Source organism: Motacilla alba, chromosome 5, assembly GCF_015832195.1.
Source record: "Motacilla alba alba isolate MOTALB_02 chromosome 5, Motacilla_alba_V1.0_pri, whole genome shotgun sequence".
Classification (NCBI taxonomy): domain Eukaryota; kingdom Metazoa; phylum Chordata; class Aves; order Passeriformes; family Motacillidae; genus Motacilla; species Motacilla alba.
Genome location: NC_052020.1, coordinates 30,772,862 through 30,796,037, shown reverse-complemented (window position 1 = coordinate 30,796,037; position 23,176 = coordinate 30,772,862). Strand labels below are relative to the sequence as shown.

The window sequence follows — 23,176 nt, the reverse complement described above, 5'->3', positions numbered from 1 at the left end:
TAGCCAGGCAGAACAGTTTTAGGGGCTTTGTAAAAACAAAGGAAATTATTAAACTAGAGAAACAGTCAATCAGGTGAATAGCCATTTTAATCTACATCTCAAGCCTACCAATTCAAGTAGTGTACGCGAGACATGAATAAAGACACAAATAAAGACAAATTGCTCCACATTTAAACATACTGATTTGTGATTTCATAACCAAAACATACTTCAACACAATTCAGCAGAATTACCATCAATATAAAGTAGCAGCAAAAGACTAAGAACACAGTGTTAGAGAAGGACATTGGCCAGAAAACCTTCTAAATCCAGAAATCTGGAACTTCACAAATAAATGACTGCACTCAAGATGTGAAAAGTTAAAAGAATGGGGAAAAGCTTACCACACTGATTTTAATGGGAACAAAATTTAACCCCTTTAGTCTGTGAACATTACTCTATTCAATTCTAAATCATAAAGCATCCAAATTTCTCTGAAACACTGAAACCCTTCAGATTTTCTATATTACTTACCAGTAATTATACAGTACTACCACTGATACTTAAAGCCACATAGTTCTAAGATATCAGAATGTTAAAATGAAGACATGTTATGCTACATTTATATTCAAATCATGGAGTCACATTATACTTCCACACTTCAATCATAGTTTTGGTTATATTTTAGATAAAACTTAGGAGGGATAAAGGCACAGATATGAAAGCATATACAATGAGCACAGACTACCTATTACAGGAAAACACATCTATCAAGAAAATGTAATTAATACTTAAAATCTGGCATGTCTTATTTTTAGTTCAGAAAAAAAAAGAAAAAAAAAGACAGCTTGGCTTGTCTGATTAGAAAAAAAAAAAGAATTTCTGCAATGTTAGGAACAGTTTAGGAAGAAGCACTGAGCAGATGGAGAACCAGCTTTCACTGATGCCAAGTCCTGTGATTTCAATGCAAATCTTTATTGTGTAAGGGTTTTTTTTTTGTTTGTTTAGGACAAGAAAAGGAGTACAGGAGAGACCATTTTTTGTTGATTTCAGATACCTACAGGTACATAAGCCAAAAGAAGTATCTCTTAGGTCTAGCAACAAGTCCAAAGTTGCAGACAGCCCTGTTGCAAATAAAACATGTGCAAGTGGAAATGACACCACTTGGATATGAACCCTCCACAGATGGGAAATGTTATCTACCAGAGGACCATCAAAAAGGAAATGAAAGTTCTGATGTGCTGGAAGGAAAAGCAGGATAGGACAGCATGTCATGGAAACTCGGAGAATGTTTAGGGAATGATGTAGTGAAAAACAGAGAACATAAAGAAAGATGCCAGTAAAGCACACGCCCTACCTAGGTATGTCAGGGTCGCACAAACTAGCAATATTTAAGTGACCGGTTACCAGCCCTTAGGGCAACAGTGCAATCACCTTTCAAGATCAGCAACCTGGCACCTGTATCTTAAAGCTGATGATAAGTGATAAGAAGTAACCAATACTTCTGTGTTCCACACAGAGGTCATGTCACTTGGGGAACAGTAAGAACATGGAAGTTTTGCATCAGTTAAACTTCTTGGCCAATTTCTGGCCAAGAAGTAGCTGAGTTGTCAAGCAAGTGCCATTGAAAAATGGGACCCTGATATATACAGTAATCCAAATCACCAATGAGTTAGGCATTTCTGTAAAGAAAACCAATTTTCAGCTATTGTCTATTCTTTTTTAGCACTTGAACTACGACCTGTTATTGCCATTCTTTTTGCCTCAGCAGAATTACTGCTATAAAAAGAAAACTGATTTACTCTTCATTCAAATGTTCCTTTTTTGAAAAAAAAAACTTGGAAAACTCTCTACTTGAGATAGAAAAGTTAAAGGAAAACCTACTTTTAATGCAAGCCTTGCTCCACAATTTTATCTGTTCAGGTTTTTCAAGATGGCTAAAGGTCTTTTGCATACTTCCAATTCTCAAGCATGTACTGACCATGCAAATGACGAAAATGCAGCAATGTATTGCAATAGCGATATCAAAATTAAACAACGACCCAAAAGAAAGAGGTTAAAAAAACAGATCAAGTGTTTAGGGAAGGGAATGTAACTGTTACCTCATAACTCTTACACCTATTCTTCATTACTATTATGCTCCAGTGACTGTTTTGATTTTTATTCTACATTTTTATTGTATTTAACTACTAGGTACCTACAGAAATTATATGTATTATTATTATTATTATTATAAATTATATGTATTATTACAATACCAAAACCATTCTCCCAGTTTTATTTGAATTGCACAGCATTTCTCCATCTTAATCTTTAATGCACCAGAATTATTCAGCCATGGCCTAAAAAATCAAATGTGAAAAAATTCATGTCCAAAACAATATTTTTTTCATCATGACAGTGCATCATCTTGCAATCCAAGTATTGTTATTGAGGTATGTATGTTGGCAATCTTTGACTGGTTTATTGCTAATGCCTACCACATCTAAAGAAAAGTAATCAAGTGCCTAGATACATTTTAATCAGGTCTATGATGATATTTTTAAAAAACATTTTTAAAGAATCTATTAACAGCCACAAATCTGATGAATAACTGAAGTCTACTGTAGGTTGCTTAACCCTCATCTTTCAAATAACGAGGGCAGCTTTTCAAACATGGCAAGATTCTGCTTGCAAAGTAACGTTATCCTATCACTTCCACTTCTCTTGCTCTTTATGCTTCAACAGCATTTTTACTAAATTGATTCAACAACCATTCCCTGAAGGCTTCACATAGGACTTGTATTTTATATCAGCTAGACAAAAGCAACACGGAAAAGTTTGCTATATTCAAGATAATTAAAATTAAACAAAATTTTAAATGCTGAAAAAAAGAAACATTTTTAACAACTTAAGCTAAACCCAGGATACCTATTTTACACAAAAATACAATAAGCCCTAACAAAGGATTTCCTTTAGGCCAGTGACATCAGCTGTTATCAAAGAACCTGGCAGTTCTTAAGACTATTTTCAGCTGCCTTTTGAACTATTCAGTATGAAATTTTCATGGTCTATGGTCTGCTTCAGGTGGCTTTTCCTTATCCTCCTCTTACCATCACCTTGTAAAGGAACCCAGAGAATGACTTGAACATTTTTGTGTCCAAGCACTTGAGAAACTGTAACCACTTTCCCGCCCTAAATCAGTAACTTGAAATCAGATTGCACAATGATTTTGCACGAAAGAAGTATGCTCTGTGCATTTTGTGAAAGATCTGACCTAACTTAGCCGAGATACAGGCTTATAGAAATCCAAGTTTGTACCTAATTTTTACAAGATCTGCTGAAGCTTAACAACCACAGTCACCACATCTACCTCCTCAGTGGTCTTCTGCATGTCACCCCAATGTGCAAGGCAAAAGAATTAAGTTTCTTCCTAATTTCAGTTTTGAGTGAGAGTCAGATTTTCCATGGTACAAGTCTGCGTTTAACAGGCTTTAGGTAGAACACTGACCACAAATTGTCACCCTGCATACTTCTGCAGCCTCACCTATGGTGATATCCCTAACACAGTTGAAAACAATGGTCAGTCACTTTATATTGTTGAGTAACTTGAGTAGGAATTTGGGGATACTGACAGAGAACGTGGAGAGAAGATGGAAAAACCAGTTTATAAGGGAGACCAGAACTGGAAGCTCGAAAGAAGAAACTGGGATTGACTAGACAAGGAAAGAAACTAAGAGGAACATAACAAGATGTGGTAGCGAATGAAACCAAATGAGCAATGCCAAGCAGAACAACTAAGACTTGGGGATCACCAGGACTGGTAAGAATGAGATATTCTGCATCTGACAGAATTTGAAAGAATTGGATTTTAATAAATATATATGGGAGGGAGCTGGCTCACAACAAAATGCTGAAAAAAGATCCACCAACAGAAATCAACAAACAGAAAAAAACAACAGAAGGAAGGAAGAGTGAGAAGAATTAGTAGGCAGGCAAGGACTGATAGCAGAGAAAGAACATGCAGTCAAGAGACAGTCTTGACAAGGGACTAGTCAGGCCTAAATATCAGATTGAAAAGAGAGAGTCAGTGCCACACTTGAGATTGGCATGAAGCAGAGAAAGCTGGAACTACAAGCAAAAACCTAAAAACACAGTGTTTGTCTTCAGAACCTATTGAAAGATGTAACATAAAAAATCCTAAAGATTTTTTACTTTACATTCTCTTCAAGTACCTACAAACTCTTTTCTTCTCCTCAGACTTCCACTTCCCACCTTCCTCTGCTAACAATAAAAATGTAGCACAATAATGCATAATTTTGTTCCTTTCTTAATTCAAGGAACAGTAATATTTTATGTATTAGATTTAAAAGCTCTAATGCTAATTATCAACTTGACACCCATATCACATAATATCTCTTTTTGCTATTTTTGGTTGATTTTAAGTAAGGAATTACACTAAGACACACTTATAAATGATATTTAACAAATAAGTACCAAAGACTTTTAATTCCTTGGACATCAGCAATTCCTCCATTTAACTTTGTCACCAGCATTAATTCTGTCTTTATTAAATTATCCCAAATGATTTTTTTTATGCTATCTCATTCAATTAACAGCATATTTTCTGGAATAAGACAAGTTTTATCTTGAGGGAAATGGAACTAAACTAAACTCTCTTTAGGACCCTGCATTCAATATTACAGAACCTAACCGTTACATAGAACAGATTTTTAATCTGAGCTTTTGCTAAAGAACTCTTAACTTCCTGTATTAATTACATAGTTGTGCATTAATAGTAAATAACAAGATTTTAAGAGTTTTTAAAGGTTTGGTATTAAGGAAAAACTGGAAATTTAACTCTATTCCCTCTCCCGTACTCCCTACCTGCTTGTTGCAATTAAATTGAATTCATTCTGCATCTTCAGAATGCTGAACAGCAATATACTAACAACAGCAATTATCAAATACAGCAGATGTGTGAGCTTCTTCTCAGACCACTACAAATAAATGACTGTATTCCCAGTTTTCACACATCAACGAAAGAAACTAAAGAACAAAGAACATTGCTGACACAAATTGTTTTTTTATGTCACTCCAAGAAATCTGCATTATTGTTTAGAAGCTTCCTCCAAAACAAAGTACTTTATTCCACTGCAGTTTCTTATAGATTTATTTCACTCTAGAGAACAGTACCAATATATCCTAAAATAAAGCACTCTCTAAATCAAAGATCAGAATTAAGAAATAGGATGAATATTTGAGCACTACCTTCCAATATTATCATTTATGGCATTAAGAGAATCTAAGAGTAAAATAAAGGGAGAGGTAATATATGTGGTGAAGTATAACTAATGAAAAATACAAATTAGTAGAGCTAAATCATATTTTGTTATATCCTCAGTTCAAAAGTACTATTCTTCAGAACATTTCAAAGACATTCTGAAGGCTAACTATTGAGTTGTTGAAGTTATTAAAAAGCTGAACCATGGAGATATGGCAGCTCAGGACAGGTCTCTTGCTTTAAAAAGTTTTGAATTACTGCACCACCTCTGCTCCCCAGACTCTGTTAGATACACATTTCTGAGATCCATACTATGTGCCTTGACCCCAGCATTGTTTGCTGTGCAACACAAGATTCAGAGAAGTTAATACACATTTCATGATACTGTGATTAAAACCTGAAAGCTTAGGCCCAACTTTACAATGTTCATGTGAAACAGAACTTCAGAAATTGATTCTTGCACAAAGAAACAAATCTCTGTTCTTTTTTTCTTTACTGTAGCTAACTTCTATCTTACCCTAACAAGCTGTGACTGAAAAATCCAATTATTTAGATTTGAGAGACTGCAGAATTTCCAAGGTACTACAAAAACTGCCATAATACATTGTTTGCAGCTTTTTATTGAATGGTATTCCAACACAATGGCACATCAAGAGTTGCTAAAATAATTTTAGGTAACTGTTTCTAGTGTAACAACCCTATACTATTAATGTATGGCTGAATAATCCCAGCATCTAGTACAGACTGTCCCGCCACCTCCTCCTTTATGATCTCCTCTAAACAGAGGAAAACAACTGCTTGTTATTTTCAAGGAGAGCAACACTTGCTATTTATGCACAAATCTCTACAGTGCTGATCACAAACCTCTGTTGAAACAAACAAGAGCAAACAGCTGCCTGGCTGTTTGTTGTGTTTAGTCATACCAGCAACCTTTTTTGTTTCCTGGAAAGCAACCCAATAACCAAGATCAGCAAGAATAAGTTCAGCGTTACTGGATGCTGCACACACTCGGACCCATCTTTTCACCAGAAGGCTATAAATGCACTAGCCAGCATCCCTCTCTTACTCCCCATCTGTCACAGCTCCATGCAGCCTGTATGCTATGAGGCTGCACCCATGGAGACTTTCAACACTCTAAAATACATTAGACTTATATAATATATATACAGACTTACTGAGGCAGATAGGAATGGTATTCTAGAGTGGAGTTTTGTCATCAAGGACAACAGCCAGAAAAGTAGTCATGTCTCAAAATGCAAAACTGAAAAACCCTACAGATTGGAAAAGGCTTACCTGCTGAGCTAAGCAAAACACTGAAGTCTGTTCCTCTCTGTGACTCCCCAGCTTCATTCTGTCCCTCTTTTTCTGTATCCTCATAGCGGCTCCAGTTAGAAAATACTTTTCTTCTTGAATAGCATTTCACTTCTTCCTTCTCTTCTTCATGTCGTGATTCAGTAGCATCATCCTCCTCTACCTGCGACATTCAAATGGACAGTTAAGCCATTGCAACTTAACAGCATTTTGTTCTGTATTTAAACAATCATTCATACCAACAATACCAGCCACAGAAATAAAACCCAAAAAGACAAATCCATCTGGATCCCCACATACATTTTAGGTGCTACTATCTTTGTGAACTGTATGTAATTCATCAAGAATGTAACTAAAAGCATTGAGTAAAGCTTCAGCTCCTACACACAATCAATCAGTGACACTGATACAAGTCCCACTGCTTTTCCTCCTATTCTGAAAATTCACAATGACTTCAAAATGGCCTTGTCTCTAAAACTGAGAGCAATGGATAGGGAGTGGAACCAAGAACTGAAACCAAGTGTCTCTGTCCAAGTGTTGCAGTTATTCAGGTTTTAACTGAAAAAAACATTGTTTGTAGAGTGGAATAGGAAAAAAATTTCTGTTCTGCAGAAAAACATTTTCAAAATGGTGATTTATGTAAGAATTTCCATTATAACCAACTATAGAGTCAAGTAATATGGAAAAATTATTAAAAATTAATTTCCTCCATGAAAGCTATTTTATGGAAATAGAAATTTAAAAAATTAAGTACACTGCTAGCAGTCAATATACTAATCTTAACCTCTTAAGAAGTCCTAGGTCAAAAGGAGAATTCATTACAAAGTCAAGTTAAGATACAAGCAAAATAGGCATTTGCCACAAGTACACAACGGCTGTGGAAAACTCTACCCTGTCTTGAATTCTCTACACATGCAGCTCTCCCAGAGCTTGGGCTTTAGCTGAAATGACTGTTGCTTCACAAAAATGAAGATTTGCTTCCTGGAGGGAGGAGCACTCAACAGGCAAGAGATTAAATCTGTCACAATTACACAAACGCACGCTCAGGTGTCAAACAGATGACAGAAAGGAAAATATTCTGTGCATTCTAACTGGTTCTGTGCAATTTTCAGGTAAATTCTCTTTCCTTTGTATTCATCAGATAAATACACTAAAATGGCTGTTGTAGGTAAACAGTTGGTTATGTGAGCAAGTGGATGAAGTGACAACTACATTACTGGAAACTGAGGCAGAGCTATAATTTCCATACAACAAAGGCCAAATCCACTTTCCAAAAAAAAATTATTTCTTCTCTATTCTTCTCCTATGAAATTATTGATTTGCTATAATCCAGCAAACCTAGTGAAATTCAGTGCCCAAAATAACTTGGAGCTGATACAATTCACAGGTCAAAGCAAGAACTGTGCTACAAAGATAGATCAGTTTTGCACTTTTTTTTAAGAAAAGATCAGATTCATCTTAAGCAACTATGACATTATAGATAATTATTTCTTATAGATCTGTTTGAAGAATTCACTCCTTTCAGCTGTAAACATAAAAAATCCAGGAGTACCACTTCCATAGTTCAACAAGCTTCCAGTAAACTAGTATGGATACAAATGTTTTATCTTAAACGACACTAAATTCTTTTCCACTTTCTGTTATTAGCTATTCTATACAGTGCACTTCAAGGAAATTTCACTTCTTAGAAGTGAAATTGTTAACTTCAAGAAATAAACCACAAATTCTCAGGAGTATTAACAGCAGCTGCGCAACCTGGCTCCCCAAGTACTGTCCTGAGGCTTACTGTTAAAACAAGTAAACTTCAAATAAAAACCTGCTTCCATTTCCAATAAATATTTAATGGAAAATCTTACATGATGCACCACCAAGCTACAAAACAAAACTGCAAATAATCAGAATTGAATAGTCAACATTCAATCAATTTAAAGATGTGTTAAAATTTTCAAATTCATTAAAAAACTTATCAATGAAACTTCAGAAAATAGTTTGCTTCTACCATCTCACAAGACAGCTACCAAGCATTAACCCCAGAAACTCATAAACATACACATTAAACACCTTTCTGTTAGCTGCCTATTCAGCTACACTATATGCTACTAATATCGTCACCACACCTTACTGAAAATGAGTCGTAATCAGTACAGAGCAAACATCTGTCCTATGTGTAATGAAATAAACTACCCTCTTGCCACATTGTCAAACAACAAAAGATACAAGCTGAAACAAATTCTAGAAGCCAACTCAGATATAACCTTTAAAAACTGTTACTCACATAAGGAGAAAAACACAGGCCTTTAAATAGTATTAAGCTATCTATATGTTATTGCTCAGTGTTCTAACACAACATGATACCACAGGAGGTATAGCATCTATCTGCTGTGCCTCAGTTCCAGATAATAATGCATCACCATTTGCACGTTTCATTGAAATTTTCAAAGTGTGCAAAGCATGCAAAAACCGAGATGAACAAAACCAGGAAACCTTCAGACTATTTTGGGTATCAGAAGAACAAAAAAAAAAAAAAGAGTGCAATATTCCACCTAAACACTAAAGCACTCAAACAACAGTGAAAGGACCAAGATCCCCCGCAGAGTAACTTGCACAATTTGTGGTCTTCTGCCAAGCTATGCATTTTTATCCTGAGAGCCTGTGACTGCACTTTTCTTCTAACGGAGAGCAAAGTGCATAGCACAAATGACCACACTCTGCAGTCTAACAGAGAAAAAAATACTTCAGGTACACTAATTTTACATACAGGGTTGGGGACAGTCTGGTATTGAGAAAATATCGGAAAGTGGGCTTTTTGTTTGACTTTTCTTACAGATGAGAACACATTGATGCACATGGTTCAGGAATGAAGTGCTTAAATGAAGTAAACATTGTTCTGAACAAGTAATTTCCCCTGGGGTCATCCTTCTGCACTTCCCCGGAACACAGAGTGGTTTGGATCAAAGTACACAATGGAGAAAGTGCAACAGTGACCTCTTGCATCCTGCTTCAAATACTCAACCACTATTCACTGTAAGTGCAATCAGTCCTGGCATGTTAAGTACATGTGTCCAAGCACTCAACAAGAATTGTTGAGCTCACAGCCCTTTTACAAAACAAAACTCAAAGTGCATTAAAAGTCAGAGCTTCCATTAAGACTTTCTAAAACTGTACTTATTATCCTTAGGAAGGCACAGGAGCTAGATCTTATAGCCTTCCTCCTGTTCAATTCTGTTTACACTGCAGGAAAAAATTTAAAACTCTTCATCTTTGTCAGTACTTAGAAAATTCTACAGTAACAGAAACATCAGACCTTTCTTTGGACCAACTGCTGTTCCCTATCATGTAGGTATTATGCATTATTAGATACCCGTTCTTATTTATTTTGCAGCATTCCTCCCAGTTCTCTTCCCAATACGTCACTTTACAGCATGCAAACTTCATTTGAGCTTTTTTGTTAATCTCTTAGAAAGAGCATAGCTATTTGTGTTCTTCACTTCCTTCCCAAATTATCTTTAGAAACTCTTGAAAATTGTATCTATCAAGTGCTACTTTTCCCCTTTGCTACTTAATCTCTGTATCACTGTTTTGAATATTACAGCTACAACATATTCACATTTCCTTAATCTTTTCCATTCTTTATTAGGGACACTCACCTACAATACCCCAGACATCATATATATCCACTCAGAGTCACAATAAACAGTCACTGCCATACAGCAACTCCTGCATATTCATGGACACCCACAACCACTGCCTATTCCCTACATTAGCTGCTCTCACAACAAACAACAGCACACACCAATTCCTTGAATAAACTTCTGTCTTGATTCCCTCTTCCCTTCATGGAAACTGCTGTACAGCTATGGTCAAGCGCAAGGACATTCAAGCTCATCTAGATGTCACAATCCCATTTTCTCTTCTCATCAGGGTAAAAGGCTAGCAAGACAAAATATTCTCTGGGTTGAATCTGATCCAGATTATCAACTGCATCACGAATAAGTACATATCTTTTTTTTTTTTTTAATTTATATTTAAAATACTAAGGTGTATATGCAGAGACAATCTTTTGGTCCTCATCCTAACTTCGGCAGCATCTGTTAAAGCCAAATTTTCACAGAAGGGACTTCTAAGTCAAAGGGTCAAAAAACCATTAATAATTAAGCAGCAGAGCCATTCATGATCTCAACACCCTAAATTGTTTCACAGAATAGAAGTCTGTATATGGAGACTTGTATGCACATAAATTAGTTAGGCAGTTTGGCTGATACTGACTTCTTAGTGGTTCCTCTGGGTAGACAAAAGTGGAAATGTTAAAGACTGTTACTCTTTATTGTTAGAGACACTCACTTTTTAATGACTTAAATTGCTCTTGAAAAGACATAGTTGCTTTATATTTCATGGTTCAAAGTAGTGTAACCATTTGTAGTGTAGAGTAGTGTGGTAGTGTAACCAAACAGGAGCAATGGGATTACACCAGGAATTATCTTAGTGCATTACAGATACAACGCAATCTCAAAAAGAATTCAATTTTTAGCATCAGTGCTCACTACGTGCATTTTATTTATATTTAAATGTAAAAAGGTACAGAAGAATTCCCTAACAGCTTAATTTATGTATTACTATGATAGATAGGCTAATACCTCATGATAGTTATATATAGCATAAAAATCTTTAGAAGTTTTATTTTATACATTTAACTAATTAAAAACCCTATAGATAGATAGATAGATAGATAGATAGATAGATAGATAGATAGATATCCCTCTTTTTGTAAGTAATTACTTGACAAAGGAATGCATCATCTGGTTTATTGTGGTGGAAATTTAACAGACTCTCTAAATAATGAACTGTATGGTATACTAAAGAAAAACAGACTATATTCAGAGCTATGGCAAATGGAAGCAGACCCTGCTGTGCAGCTGGATCAAAACCCCACCTCCTAAAATATTTTGGTACTATTTAAATTTTTAACATGATCAAGCACCAGGGCTACAAGGTGTCCTGCATCTTTCTCACAAATCACTATTAACATTTCCACAAGCTAAAGCCATATTCTGTACAAAACTTATGCCTCACTGAATCGAAATGAGAACTATTAGGAGCTGAATATCTCCCTTAGATTCACTGACACAAAGAAAAAGAAAGTGCCCCACAGGCAAACAGCTTGGTTATTTTGTTTGTAACTACTGATCTAAATGGCAGACCACCTTTTCTTTCAAAGACCTAGAAAAGAATCCATAAATCCTGATGCTCACTCTTCACTGCCCTCTCAGAAGTATCTCCATGACCAGCTAGAACATGATTAGCACATTGTCCTTTGAATGAGAGCCTTACAGGGGCAAAATGAACCAATCTAATACATGCTGCTCAAATTTCATACTGCAGCTTTCAGAGACTCAGTTTGAAAACTGTTGATTTGTAGATAAATTAAACTTAATAACCATGCACTGTAGGTTAGCAAGACTTTGTTCTTGGCAAAGCCTGCCAAGTAATTATTTATTTCAGAAAGTGCATATTTGAGGGTGCTGCTCATTAAATACAGGATTTTCCAAACTACAAAGCCACTAGCTAAAATTTCACTCTTCTGATTTAGATTAAAACTTCAAACTGAAGGATACTTGATGGGATATGTTGTGAGAATAGTATCATTATAAATTCAGTGCTCATTCTGCACTAACTGGAAAATTTGGTAGAGTATCAACAAGTTGCATTAACTGTAGAAGTAGCCCTTTGCCTCTTTTCTCCAAGGCTGTCCCATGCTGTGAACAAAGAGTCTGTAGGAAGTTTGTCCAGCAGCTGTCTATAGATAATGAGACTTTTGATTTTCTAAACTTGCCAGGCTAATACATTTCCACCAACAGAAATTCAACTGTATTTTTTCTTTAATTCATTGGAAATGGTTTTATGAAAGTTACTGGCAACTATGTAAACCCATCAAGCAACTTATACAAAATTATCATATGGACCCGCACAAACCTGGCAGCTCTTCTACCTTCGAATTGTCAGTAACTTTAAAAAGCTGATTTTTGTCTTACAAACATCAGTCAAAAATACAAGTGCAAACATAAAATAGAAGCGTTTGTCTTGACAGAAATAAAAGGTTTCAAGAAAACCTTATAAAGCACATTGCCAGAAAGGTTACAGCATTTTCAGTAAGATTACTGATTATTCCTATGTATAGGCTGTACTTGGCAAAAACCAAAAGGTTTATACATTGCATACATATGGATCTACATATGTGAATGCTGCATGTCTTATTCCAAAACCAAGTTACACTTTATATTCTGGAGTGGTTAAAGAAATCTTCTGGAGAAAGATAATTGTTTTTACCAAATCTGCTGTTCCTAAAAAGAAGTTTCCCAAGCTGCATTAGAGACTGACAATACCCTGAAACTGTTTCAATTCTTATGTGTTAATGTCACAGTATGATAGAGTAATCCAAACTGAAAGAGATTGCAAGAGGTCATCTTGTCCAACCGCCTACTCAAAAGAAGGTCAAAACTGAAATCAAACCGTGTAGGTTGGGGCTTTATCTACTCAGGGCTTGAAAACCTCCAACAGTCTACTTAATCCTCAGTGTTTCAGTTTGCTGTTTTATTCCAGCACTTCTAAAATTGCAAAAGAAGTTGTATTAACAGCTTTAACAAGAACTTGTAAAGAATACACATGAGGAGTTCTGTAACATCAAGAAAGCAAAATTCATTGAGGGGAAATATTCACCTCAACCCTTAAATAAGTGATGTTTCAAAGGATATTGCTATTTTACTAGTTTTCATGAGGCGATAGGTAAGAGAGCCTCTCTCAATAAACATATTTGTTATAAACTTCTACATATTGAAAAGCGTCGTAGTTCTGCAACTGTATAAATGATGAAGTAAAAGCACAACAAATTATTTTAAAAGCTCAGGCAAAGCATCCATCTGCAGAACAGAGGAAAATTTGATTCTAACTCAGAAAGTTTATTTCATAAACCTGGAACAAAGTCTGCTCAAAAGAGCAAGGTTTGCAGAAGACTTTAGTTATATTGACAAGTCTAATGTTTATTTAGCAACCCCTACATGCACACAGCTTGAGAACAAAGCCAACAAAAATCCAGCAACTGTACCAAGATCAAAAACAACAAGAAGCAGCTTCAGGGCTTCTCATGCAAGAAGTACAGGACAAAATTTCTCAACAGATTGATTTTTTGCCACAATGAAAATAGAAAAATTAAATAAACAACCCCCCCCCCAAATAACCTCTCAAAAGATTTCTGCTCTACTGTATTACACATGAAAAGAAATCTCCAAAGTTCACATTTTAATAACAACAAAACAATTGCCTACCTTTAAATTAAAAAAATAATTGATAAGACATAGTAACAAGTTAAAAGTTTAGGGCTTTTTAAAATGCACCTATTTTGTAAAAAAGAAAACACATAGGAGTAAAACATTTTTTCTCTATGTATTTCAAAACATAAAAATAGCTTAGTGATATTCACCCACACTGTTCTATTTTCAATTGTCACAGCATTAAAGAAGAAAAAATTCTGAGACACCAAACAGAACAGGATTGTTTGAAATAGTATCCCTAAACTGATGGAAACTTAATCAATAGTTTCCTTCTCTCTTCTACTTCTAATCTTCTGCCAGCTTCAGTTCCTTTGTCAGTTCACAGCAGAGTCAGACAAGCACAAATAATGGTTAGATAGGCTGGAAGCATGCCATGAAACATGGGAACATGGGAACTGGGAAGCAGGTCCTTCCTTCATATCTGGCAGCAGTTATCTGCTAGATTGTCTGAGTGTACTCAAAAGCCATATCCTTGGTTTTAATTTCCTGCAATGTCAAACTCCTTTTTCTAAAGTAAATTTTGTTTTCTCTCCTCATTAAAGACTTAGAGATTCTCTACTAGTAGTCCTACTCACATAATACATGTGGACACAGAGGTGTCCTTTGTAAAAGTCATACATTTTTTAAAAAATCCTTTGCTACAAATATTTATGTTGGTTTTAAAGTATTCATTCAGATGTGTAAGGCATCATTTTACAGGTTCTATATACAAGTACTGGTGTTCGGTTCACAGCGGGAAATTCTATCCTGATTTTAAATTAAAGCTGCCAACATCTGTCACTTTTTCAGATCAATCATCACACAATAATAGCTTATTCCAAACATATAAATATTTACATAATGAAAATTGAAGCTGCAAAAGGAGACATTCTACCAACTTGAAACCCTATAAAGGTCCTGTATAAGAAATTCCAGGCAACAGCATTTTGTTTTCCTCACCCCTTTCACTGCATCTGCAACATTGGCAGTAGCATAGCTGTGACATTTTTCATCTTTCATTGCTAATGTATTGCCATTTCATAGATATAATTTCACATGCTACCAAAAAACCTCACATCTCTATTACCCCTCTATCAACAAACTAGCAGACCTAGCCATTATGCATTTTGCAAATTGAATTGCATTATTACATTTACAGCATGGCATGTTGAAGCACTAAAACTTGAGTTACAAATAGCCTGATTTGACAATATTTTCAGTAAGGGGAGTAAAAGGGGCACATTTTAAGATCAACAGAGAGTCACACAGTAAATCAATGAACAGCAAGTTATTAAAAAGATACCAAGGATAAAAAGCAGTTTGTCTGATGTGCAAACAAAATACATAATTATAACCCAGAACGCAAAATCCTATATCAAGAAACAAACAAGCAGGATAGCTAAATTGAATTAGATCAATTATAAAAATAACTGAGTCATGCTAAACAAAATAACCATATATTACAGCAATGCTACATCAAAAAGATGCTATTCTCGACTCACAGACTTTTAAACAGCATTTCCGAGACCAATGCTACAATGAATTTCTCTCTTTATACAGTGGAAAACCAGAAAAGATGCAGAGAGTACTAACTCCCTACTTGACAGACTCCAAAACCCTTCTTCTTCCTTGTGTTTTAAATTACGTGAGAAATGTATAGGCTGATCCATTTTCTTAGGTATCTGCAAACCAGCCAGCTCAGTGATACAGGAAAGGAGAATAGTAATTCATCAGTGAAAAGAGTGAAATAGTAATTCATCAAGTTTATGAATTTAAGCGATTATAATCCCTGCCTTACAGTCAAGGCAGGACCTCCCTGACAGAATACCCCAGTGGTGAAAAAAACCCAGCTACTTACACCCTCCATTATCAACTTGCCTCGCACAAGTCAGTAGCACCTTTCCTAGAACAAACTCAGCTGAAAAAGAACAGATCATCTGGAGTTCTCTCAGGCACTGTGCAAGGTGTTGTCCCATAATGTAGCAAATTATGGCCAAATGTCTGATTTGTGGTGGGTTTGCTTTGAAAGTGATAGACTTGTGTTGAATCCACAAGCACAGTAATTTAAAATACAGCTGTATTATGCACAATGTGTCTCTGCGATGCTGCCCCAAAACAAAAGGCAGCTACTCACCACACACCCCATTTTCAAGCCCTTTCAGTATGATAGCTCAAAGATGGTAAAGGCAGTAGTATCCCAGAGCATGTTCTCAAACTCCTATACCACAGTCTGAGAATTAATAAGTGTGTTTGGGGACTGTGTCTACACATCAATGATAAAAGGTGTAGAGACATCACACTGTCTTGACTCAGGTAAGTCAGAAGCAGAATTATTTATCATCAGTGTGTGGCATGCACCTGGCCTCAAAGCTGTGCATTTTGGACAGAAACAACATTTTCTCCAGCAAAAATAGTTCTGCTCGTCCTGCAATGAACTGAGAATAGATGGGGACTGAGGCAAAAGAGAGGGGAGTGCCAAAACAAAGCAAAGAGATGTGCAAATAAATACAATCCATGTTTCTTCAGATATTGCACAACAACAGCATTTTATCCAGAAAGTGGAAATAAATTCAATTCCCTTTTCTGCACAAATGCATCCCAAGTTGCACCTCCCACTTCCCATGAGAATACGGTGGGTTTACACACTGGAGTGGGAGACCTAGCCTCTTTCCTCAGCCAGATCTATTCTACTTTATACAGCACCTGGACACTCCCAGTAGTAGAACCTGAGAAGCTGCTGGCCTATGTGTCCTGCAGATGCACAATCACCACACACATTAAAAAAAAAAAAAAAAAAAAGAACAAGAATGTAACACTTTATGTCAGTCTTTCAGTCTTTCATTCTTTCATTCTTACTCTCTTCATGACAATATCATCATGTTTGTACATAAAGTACAAAGGGTCTGAAAAAAATTGAGGGAAATTGAGGGAATTGAGGAAAATTTGGATTAAAAATTATTTCAAGTTCATTGGCAGGTCACTTATCTAAGAAGCAAAAAAATAGCTTCACTGCACTTTGTATTTGAAACTGGGAAGAAAACAGATCGCAGATTGAACTTTTTTCCACATCCTCAAATCCTTCACCTCAGTAGTCATTGCAGACTGAAACTTTTTCATCGTGTCCTCTCTGTATCCAACACCAGCTCTGTATCCCCTGCCTGCCTTTTTACCAGAGAACATCAGTGCTAATGGTTCTTACCCACAACTGTTTCTAATGTAAACTAACACACACAAGGATGATTTTGCTATATATTTTGAAAGAGCTGAAAACAATACATTACCTTATTAAGAGAGGTTTTTTCTGCATCATAACCAGTATTTTCTGGGGCTAACAAAGAATACAATAAGGCAAGAAAATAAACAAATACTGATAAGGTCATCAGTCTATTTTGCTGTCTCACAGAAAATAATTAAATCACTTTTCATTATACTTCCTCCTTCAGGGTTTCATGTAATTTAAATAAGATTTTTTCCCCTTTCAATTATTCAACAGAAAACAAGCATTTATAACAGTCACTTAATTGCAATTCTTGGCAGCCAGCTTAAACAAGTCAGTATAGATATTTGCAAATCCTTTTTTTTTATGCACCATGTTTTCCAGACTACACCTGATGAAATGCAAAGACAAAACAAAAATCTCAATATTTAATATTTTGTGTATTGCACTTTGATTTGTCAACAGTACTAATAAGATCAAATCATATTGTTAAACATTCTATCAATTCCATCATTACAGAGACACACACCAGAGTAAGCTAAAAATTATTTCTATAAAAGTATTAATGGAGGAGAGGTGACACATATGTTTGTATGTTCACAGTCTTTCCATATTGACATAGTGACCTATTGATGAATTTGTAGTGAGCCTTCAGTGATTTTTCAATGTTGCCTCTCAGAAACAATTTGCTTTCTTATTGTTCACCTAGGTATCAGAGTTCTTCTAGTACAGATTCAACTTTCAACTATAAACAATTTTTTTTAATTTGAGGGAAAAAGGAAAAAGCGAAAGCTTTTTTGGTGGTTTTTTTTCCCTTTAGACTGAGGAAGGAAGAGCCTTGACTCAAAGGTTCTTTCTTGAAAAGAAAAAAATATCCCTACAAAGAGTAATCCTCTTCACTAGTTTGCTCTATTGGTGACCTTTAGAGAGATCTACCAAAGCTGAAGAGAAGCTTAATTAGCAGAAAGGGCAGCTGAGAGAACAGGTAGCATGAAGAAAAAAGCTTCTAGTCTTTATTGTACGGGATGAGAATTTTTGAAAGAGGGATGAAATACTAAGACTGGTTCATAAATGTTAGATACTGGAACTCAGCACTCTGAGTTAGCTAAAGATAGAATTAGCCAAGAGAGATATCTGATTCTGAAATCAATGTTTTGCCTAACAGGAATGATGCTCTAGTTAAAGGCAAAAACATTTCATCAAGTACACAAGAAAGAGACTTGTTCTTGACGCTTCTACATAAAATTGCTACTACTTCAACAGTCACAAAGCATGGTTCTAGAAACTTTCTTAATAACTTCAAAAGCAAAAAAAATTTCTCTCTCCTTGATTTTTAAAATCTGTTACAGGTAATTCTAATAGATTAGTCATGTGACTGTAACCTGGTATAACCAAATATACCAAATACAGTCATGTGACTGTAACCTCATATAACCAAATATTCTGAAAAGCATCACTGCAGTTGCAGAATACCAGAAGAAAAAAATCTAGATCCTGAAAAGTTCTTATTTACAGCTGAAGAAAAAAACATTACTCATATCTAGTAACATCTGTAAAAAGCCTAACATTAAATAAGGCTCAAAAAATGCTACACAAACAGAACAAAACTTATCAAGTGGTAGTGGAAAACTCCACTTCTGTGTATTGCATCTCCATGTTTGTCACTATCAGCCTCTTGAGATGCTCAGTGTTGCAATGTTGTTTCATATTTGAACCATCATTATGAAACTGCTTCATAACTATACCAGAGTGGTATAATACCATGGATGCTTCACTGCATTCACTCAAAAAACAACCTTTGTTATTTTTACATCAAATTTGAATGCAACTTACTGCAAACATTTTAGAAATCACCACTCAAACCTATGACATCCCTTCCTCATTCACCTCCAGCCTTTTTTGGAAGAGGGTAGAGGGAAAAATCCTGTGAAAGATATGTTTCTAAATAGCCTTAAAGAATTTGCTTCCCTAAATCCAACATGCACCTTCAGACAGCAGTGAAGAATCACTGTCCAAGGTCCTCAATACTGCAACGCCACACTTAAAATCCAAAGATGTTAACATTTAATTTTATTTTGCTATTGGTCTGGAGTATAATTCTGAACAATAAGAGTTATCACACAATGATGCTCCTAGACCATGATGTTAACACTGCTGTGAAGAAGCTTTAAAAGTAATTTAGAACCTTTTGCGAGCACAAACATATCCAAATTACCAGCAAGGACTGGGCTGTACCTGCTGGAATGCACTACAATGCCATGATTTTATGTGCCCATCATATCCTTATATGCTACAGTTCACACTGGGGAGCCAACTTAGGTGCACACAGAGTAGTAACTGCAGGAGCACTCTGCAATCCAGTTTGCAGTGGGGAGGTACAGACTGTTCAGCTGTCAGGACAACTGGTGGACAGCTTGAACTCTGACTCCATCAGGAGTGAAATCACACTGAGTCCACTAATATTACACCCAAGTGTAACCTGCAAAGCAAATTTGCATCAAAACCCCATCCTTGACAGTAATTCAAGCTAAGAGCCACACCAAACTCACTAAAGGAACCACTTTTTCTCATTGTCACAATTATTTTTTTAAATTTTGTCTTTACAAAAACATTTTACTCTGAAACAATAATCCTTTTAACATCCTTGCTAACCATTTTGTTGAAGTGGAAGAAAAAGACATATTGAGGATGGGATCATTTGCACTTCTGTTGCTTCCATGAGCGTGCCACCTTTTGCTACAAATTAAACAGGAACATAGTACACCAGTGAAATCAGCAAACCAGCATAATGTGAATAATGCAGTCTGAAACAGGACACTGAAGAAAAAAAAACTAACGGGGGGGGGGGGGGGGGGGGGGGCAAACAAACCAACAACCAGAACAAATCCAAAAAAACAACCAAGCCAGCAAAACCTCCTAGTTTGTAAGGCAATCAGAAAAAACTCAAGGCCTCACAACAGGTGAGTGAAAGAGCCTCAGAAGAACTGTAGGGCAGCATCACCATTCTGTAGCATCACCTACAAAACAAAGACCCTGGCTACTTCAGGGTTAAGGAGGGAGACTGTACAGGCTCTTTAATGTAGAACTACCTCTGTAGAACTGTCTCTAATGTAGAACTATCCTCTGGGAAAAGAGAAACAGGAATAGAAACAGGACCTTAAGGCAAGGTTCTTACACACTCCAGCAGATTTATGGTTTTACAGCAGTGTATTACAGCGTCCACCTGTAGAGGAGTTGAAGACTTATTTTCAAAAATAAAACAAACAAACAAAAGAGAAAAACTCAACCCTCCCCCCCAGACTTCCCACATATACATAATACAAAGGAATTGCATACATGAAAGAATAAATGGGAAATATATGGACCCCCCTCTATGCCTTACCATAGAACACTGAATCACACAGGCTTTAAATCCTGTAAGAAATATTCTGCCATATTTTTTTTTAAGTCTAAATCACCACTGAATCAATCAGCATTTGTTCTTTTTCTAATACAGTGACACCTTCTGACTGCTACAAAAGACTAGGCAGCACTATTAGGCTGCCTGGAAACTCAAAACAGGGCTCCTGAAACTACCCAGTTTCTTTTGTGAGGAAAAACAGTAGCAGCACTGCATGGCACAACTTTTTAAACAAATTCATCACTTCTACAAATTTGTTGATTTTTCAGCAGAAATACTTACTGTCTCTCACTTGATGTACCCAAACAAGTGCCTGTATTGTGCTGTCTGGGACCAAATACTCATCCCAGTAGCACAACAAGATTTTTAGCTCAGAATTACAAAGTGTACCCTTCCTACAAATAACTTTTATTCACAGCTGTGTTTCAAAGACCATGGGCCAAGTCCTAATAACACACGTACAGTGACTTTCACATGTTGTGCTGTATGTTCAGAAAACATCACCCTGAGATCAGAAGAACATTCCAACCCCATGATGTGCACACATCCTGACTCTTCACCAAGTAATTCCGGCCCAGCACGGGAGGTGCCAGCGCCAAGGGGCGGGCTGCCTGCACCACCTACTGGTACCTCGCAGCACCGGTTCATCGCCCCGGATGGATGCGTGCATGGATGCATGCATTCTCACCCTCCAGAGTTTCAGTTCTTCCCGAAATTCTAAAATCTTCACTTAAATATGATTGGAAGTTCTTCCCCAATATCCAAATAATCATGATTTTCTATTTCCTCTGAATAGAATCCACAGCAATTTACTGGATAATTAAATCTAAATAAGATTATGATTGAAAGCTGTGTTTCATACAATTAACCAAATATGCAGCCAGTAAAGTTACTTCTTTAAGCTAGAAAATATCTGGGACAACCTGTTACCAAAAAGCTACCAAATTACTACCCCAGAGACATGAGAGCAGAAAAGAGGAACAAAAGCATTTAAGTAGGTGAAGACAGAAATGCACAGCCATCTAAAATATTAAAAAAATAACCCTCAAGCTCTTTCCAAGGAAGTTACAGAAAAAGAGTCAGACATGAATTTGCTCTGCAGCAATGATAGTCACCTGTGTAATGGGATGCTTTCAATACAAATCTCCTGTTATATCACCAGGAAAGCTGGTAAAATATGCTGAATGAATAACAATAAATATCACTAAACCATTTCACACTAAACAATTAGAGAATATTATGAAACTCTGGAGTCCCACTGTAAAAAAACAGGTTCCTCTACTGTCTAGCATCCAAAAAGAATAAATTAACTTTGGATGTATAAAAAGTATTTATCCTTTTCCATTGCACAGACAGCCTTGAAAAAATAAAAGAAAAATAAATAGGGCTGTGACAAGTGGTTACACAGCAGGTCTACTAAGTAGACTCAGTAACCCTCATTATACATATTTTTCTGTCCTGATTCCCATGTACTTGCTACACAAGCTATCTAATCTTTCAGTCACAAATTTTATTCTCAAGGCCCCAGTTAAACCTCTTCCTTCTTAATAATGTTTTTCTTCTTGTCCTGCCTAAAATGGATCTCTTTGCAGCAACCTTTTTACTCTATGGAACATTGCTAACTAGGCCGGTCCAAAGTGTCCTCTTTGCCAGATTAAAAAAATGAACTAAATACATAAATAAAATAAAAAGAGAAGGTACAGGTTCTTCAGCCTTTCCTCTTTGATCACATCCTCTTTACATATTTCTTCATTCCTTCCCTCTGAACTTTCCCCAGCTAGTCCCAATCTTGCAAAAATAGAACTAATTCTTCAATGTAATGGCATCACTAATTGATACCTTCTCATCCATTAAGCCGACAGTTCTCTTCTATAAAATTGCACCTTAATCAGTCACACACTGCTATGGATATTTCCTATGTAGATGTGGTTGTATTATATTTGACCTTGAATCACACCCAAATGCAGGCTGTTTCTTCCATTTGTTGAGACTGTGTTCTGTGCTCCACCCTCCTGCCAGTTTAGCACTGTCTGCAAATATTAACACTGTATATTTTAATCCCTCCCTGCTGGAATTATTAATAGAAAACTGAACATGAGTAGATACAGAACGAAACCTTGCGGAATCCCATTTAACAAACACCAGTTTGACACTGAACCATCACAGTAGAGAAACTTCTGAGAAGGGAAGCTCTTCACACCGCATTAGCAATTAAGTACAGCTCACAAATTGATGCACATTAATCTAAATAAGTTTTTTCTCGTTGTTTTTGAGAACATTAACACAAAATGTCAGAAGATTTACTGTCTTCAAAATCCAGAAATCTATTCTTCTATCTGCACAAGTTCTGTCACAGTGTTCTAAAGGAAATCAAATACACCTGTATCTGTTACTTTTGTTCCTGTGCCTCCCACCTGCTTTTTGAAGTTGCTTAGATGGTAAACAGTTAGCTCATACTAATTAGGAAAATGTATCTGATGCTGACAGCATTTGATGTTCTCTTAGATCACTTCTATATGTGCACGGACTATAAGAATAAAGATATAGTAAACACTAAATTAATGTGATGCCATCTTGAAATTAACCACACATGAGAAAGACTGCACTAAAATCCATCTGCTAACATCCATTTGTGAACAATAAAATGTTTACTGCAGCACTGCCCAAAGCCAGGAAAGGAACATTGAAACAGACCTGCCAAT

The 23,176-nt window shown here is 36.1% G+C and overlaps 2 protein-coding genes across 8 annotated transcripts in view; one reads left to right on the top strand and one right to left on the bottom strand.

The window, feature by feature from the left end:
* Positions 1-23,176, top strand: part of CHRM5 (cholinergic receptor muscarinic 5) — an 83,674-nt gene that overhangs the window by 47,442 nt on the left and 13,056 nt on the right. For 3 of the 7 annotated variants that reach the window (XM_038139168.1, XM_038139166.1, XM_038139165.1), the window contains one exon: positions 9,380-9,577. The exons of the other annotated variants lie outside the window; for them this stretch is intronic. The gene's annotated coding sequence lies outside the window, so the exon portion shown is untranslated. The remainder of the gene's footprint in view (positions 1-9,379; positions 9,578-23,176) is intronic. 7 annotated transcript variants of the gene reach the window in all.
* The window catches only part of AVEN (apoptosis and caspase activation inhibitor), an 85,974-nt gene that overhangs the window by 59,077 nt on the left and 3,721 nt on the right, over positions 1-23,176 (bottom strand). Inside the window, exon 2 of the mRNA XM_038139171.1 lies at positions 6,536-6,716. Coding sequence (XP_037995099.1) covers positions 6,536-6,716 — 181 coding nt within the window. The remainder of the gene's footprint in view (positions 1-6,535; positions 6,717-23,176) is intronic.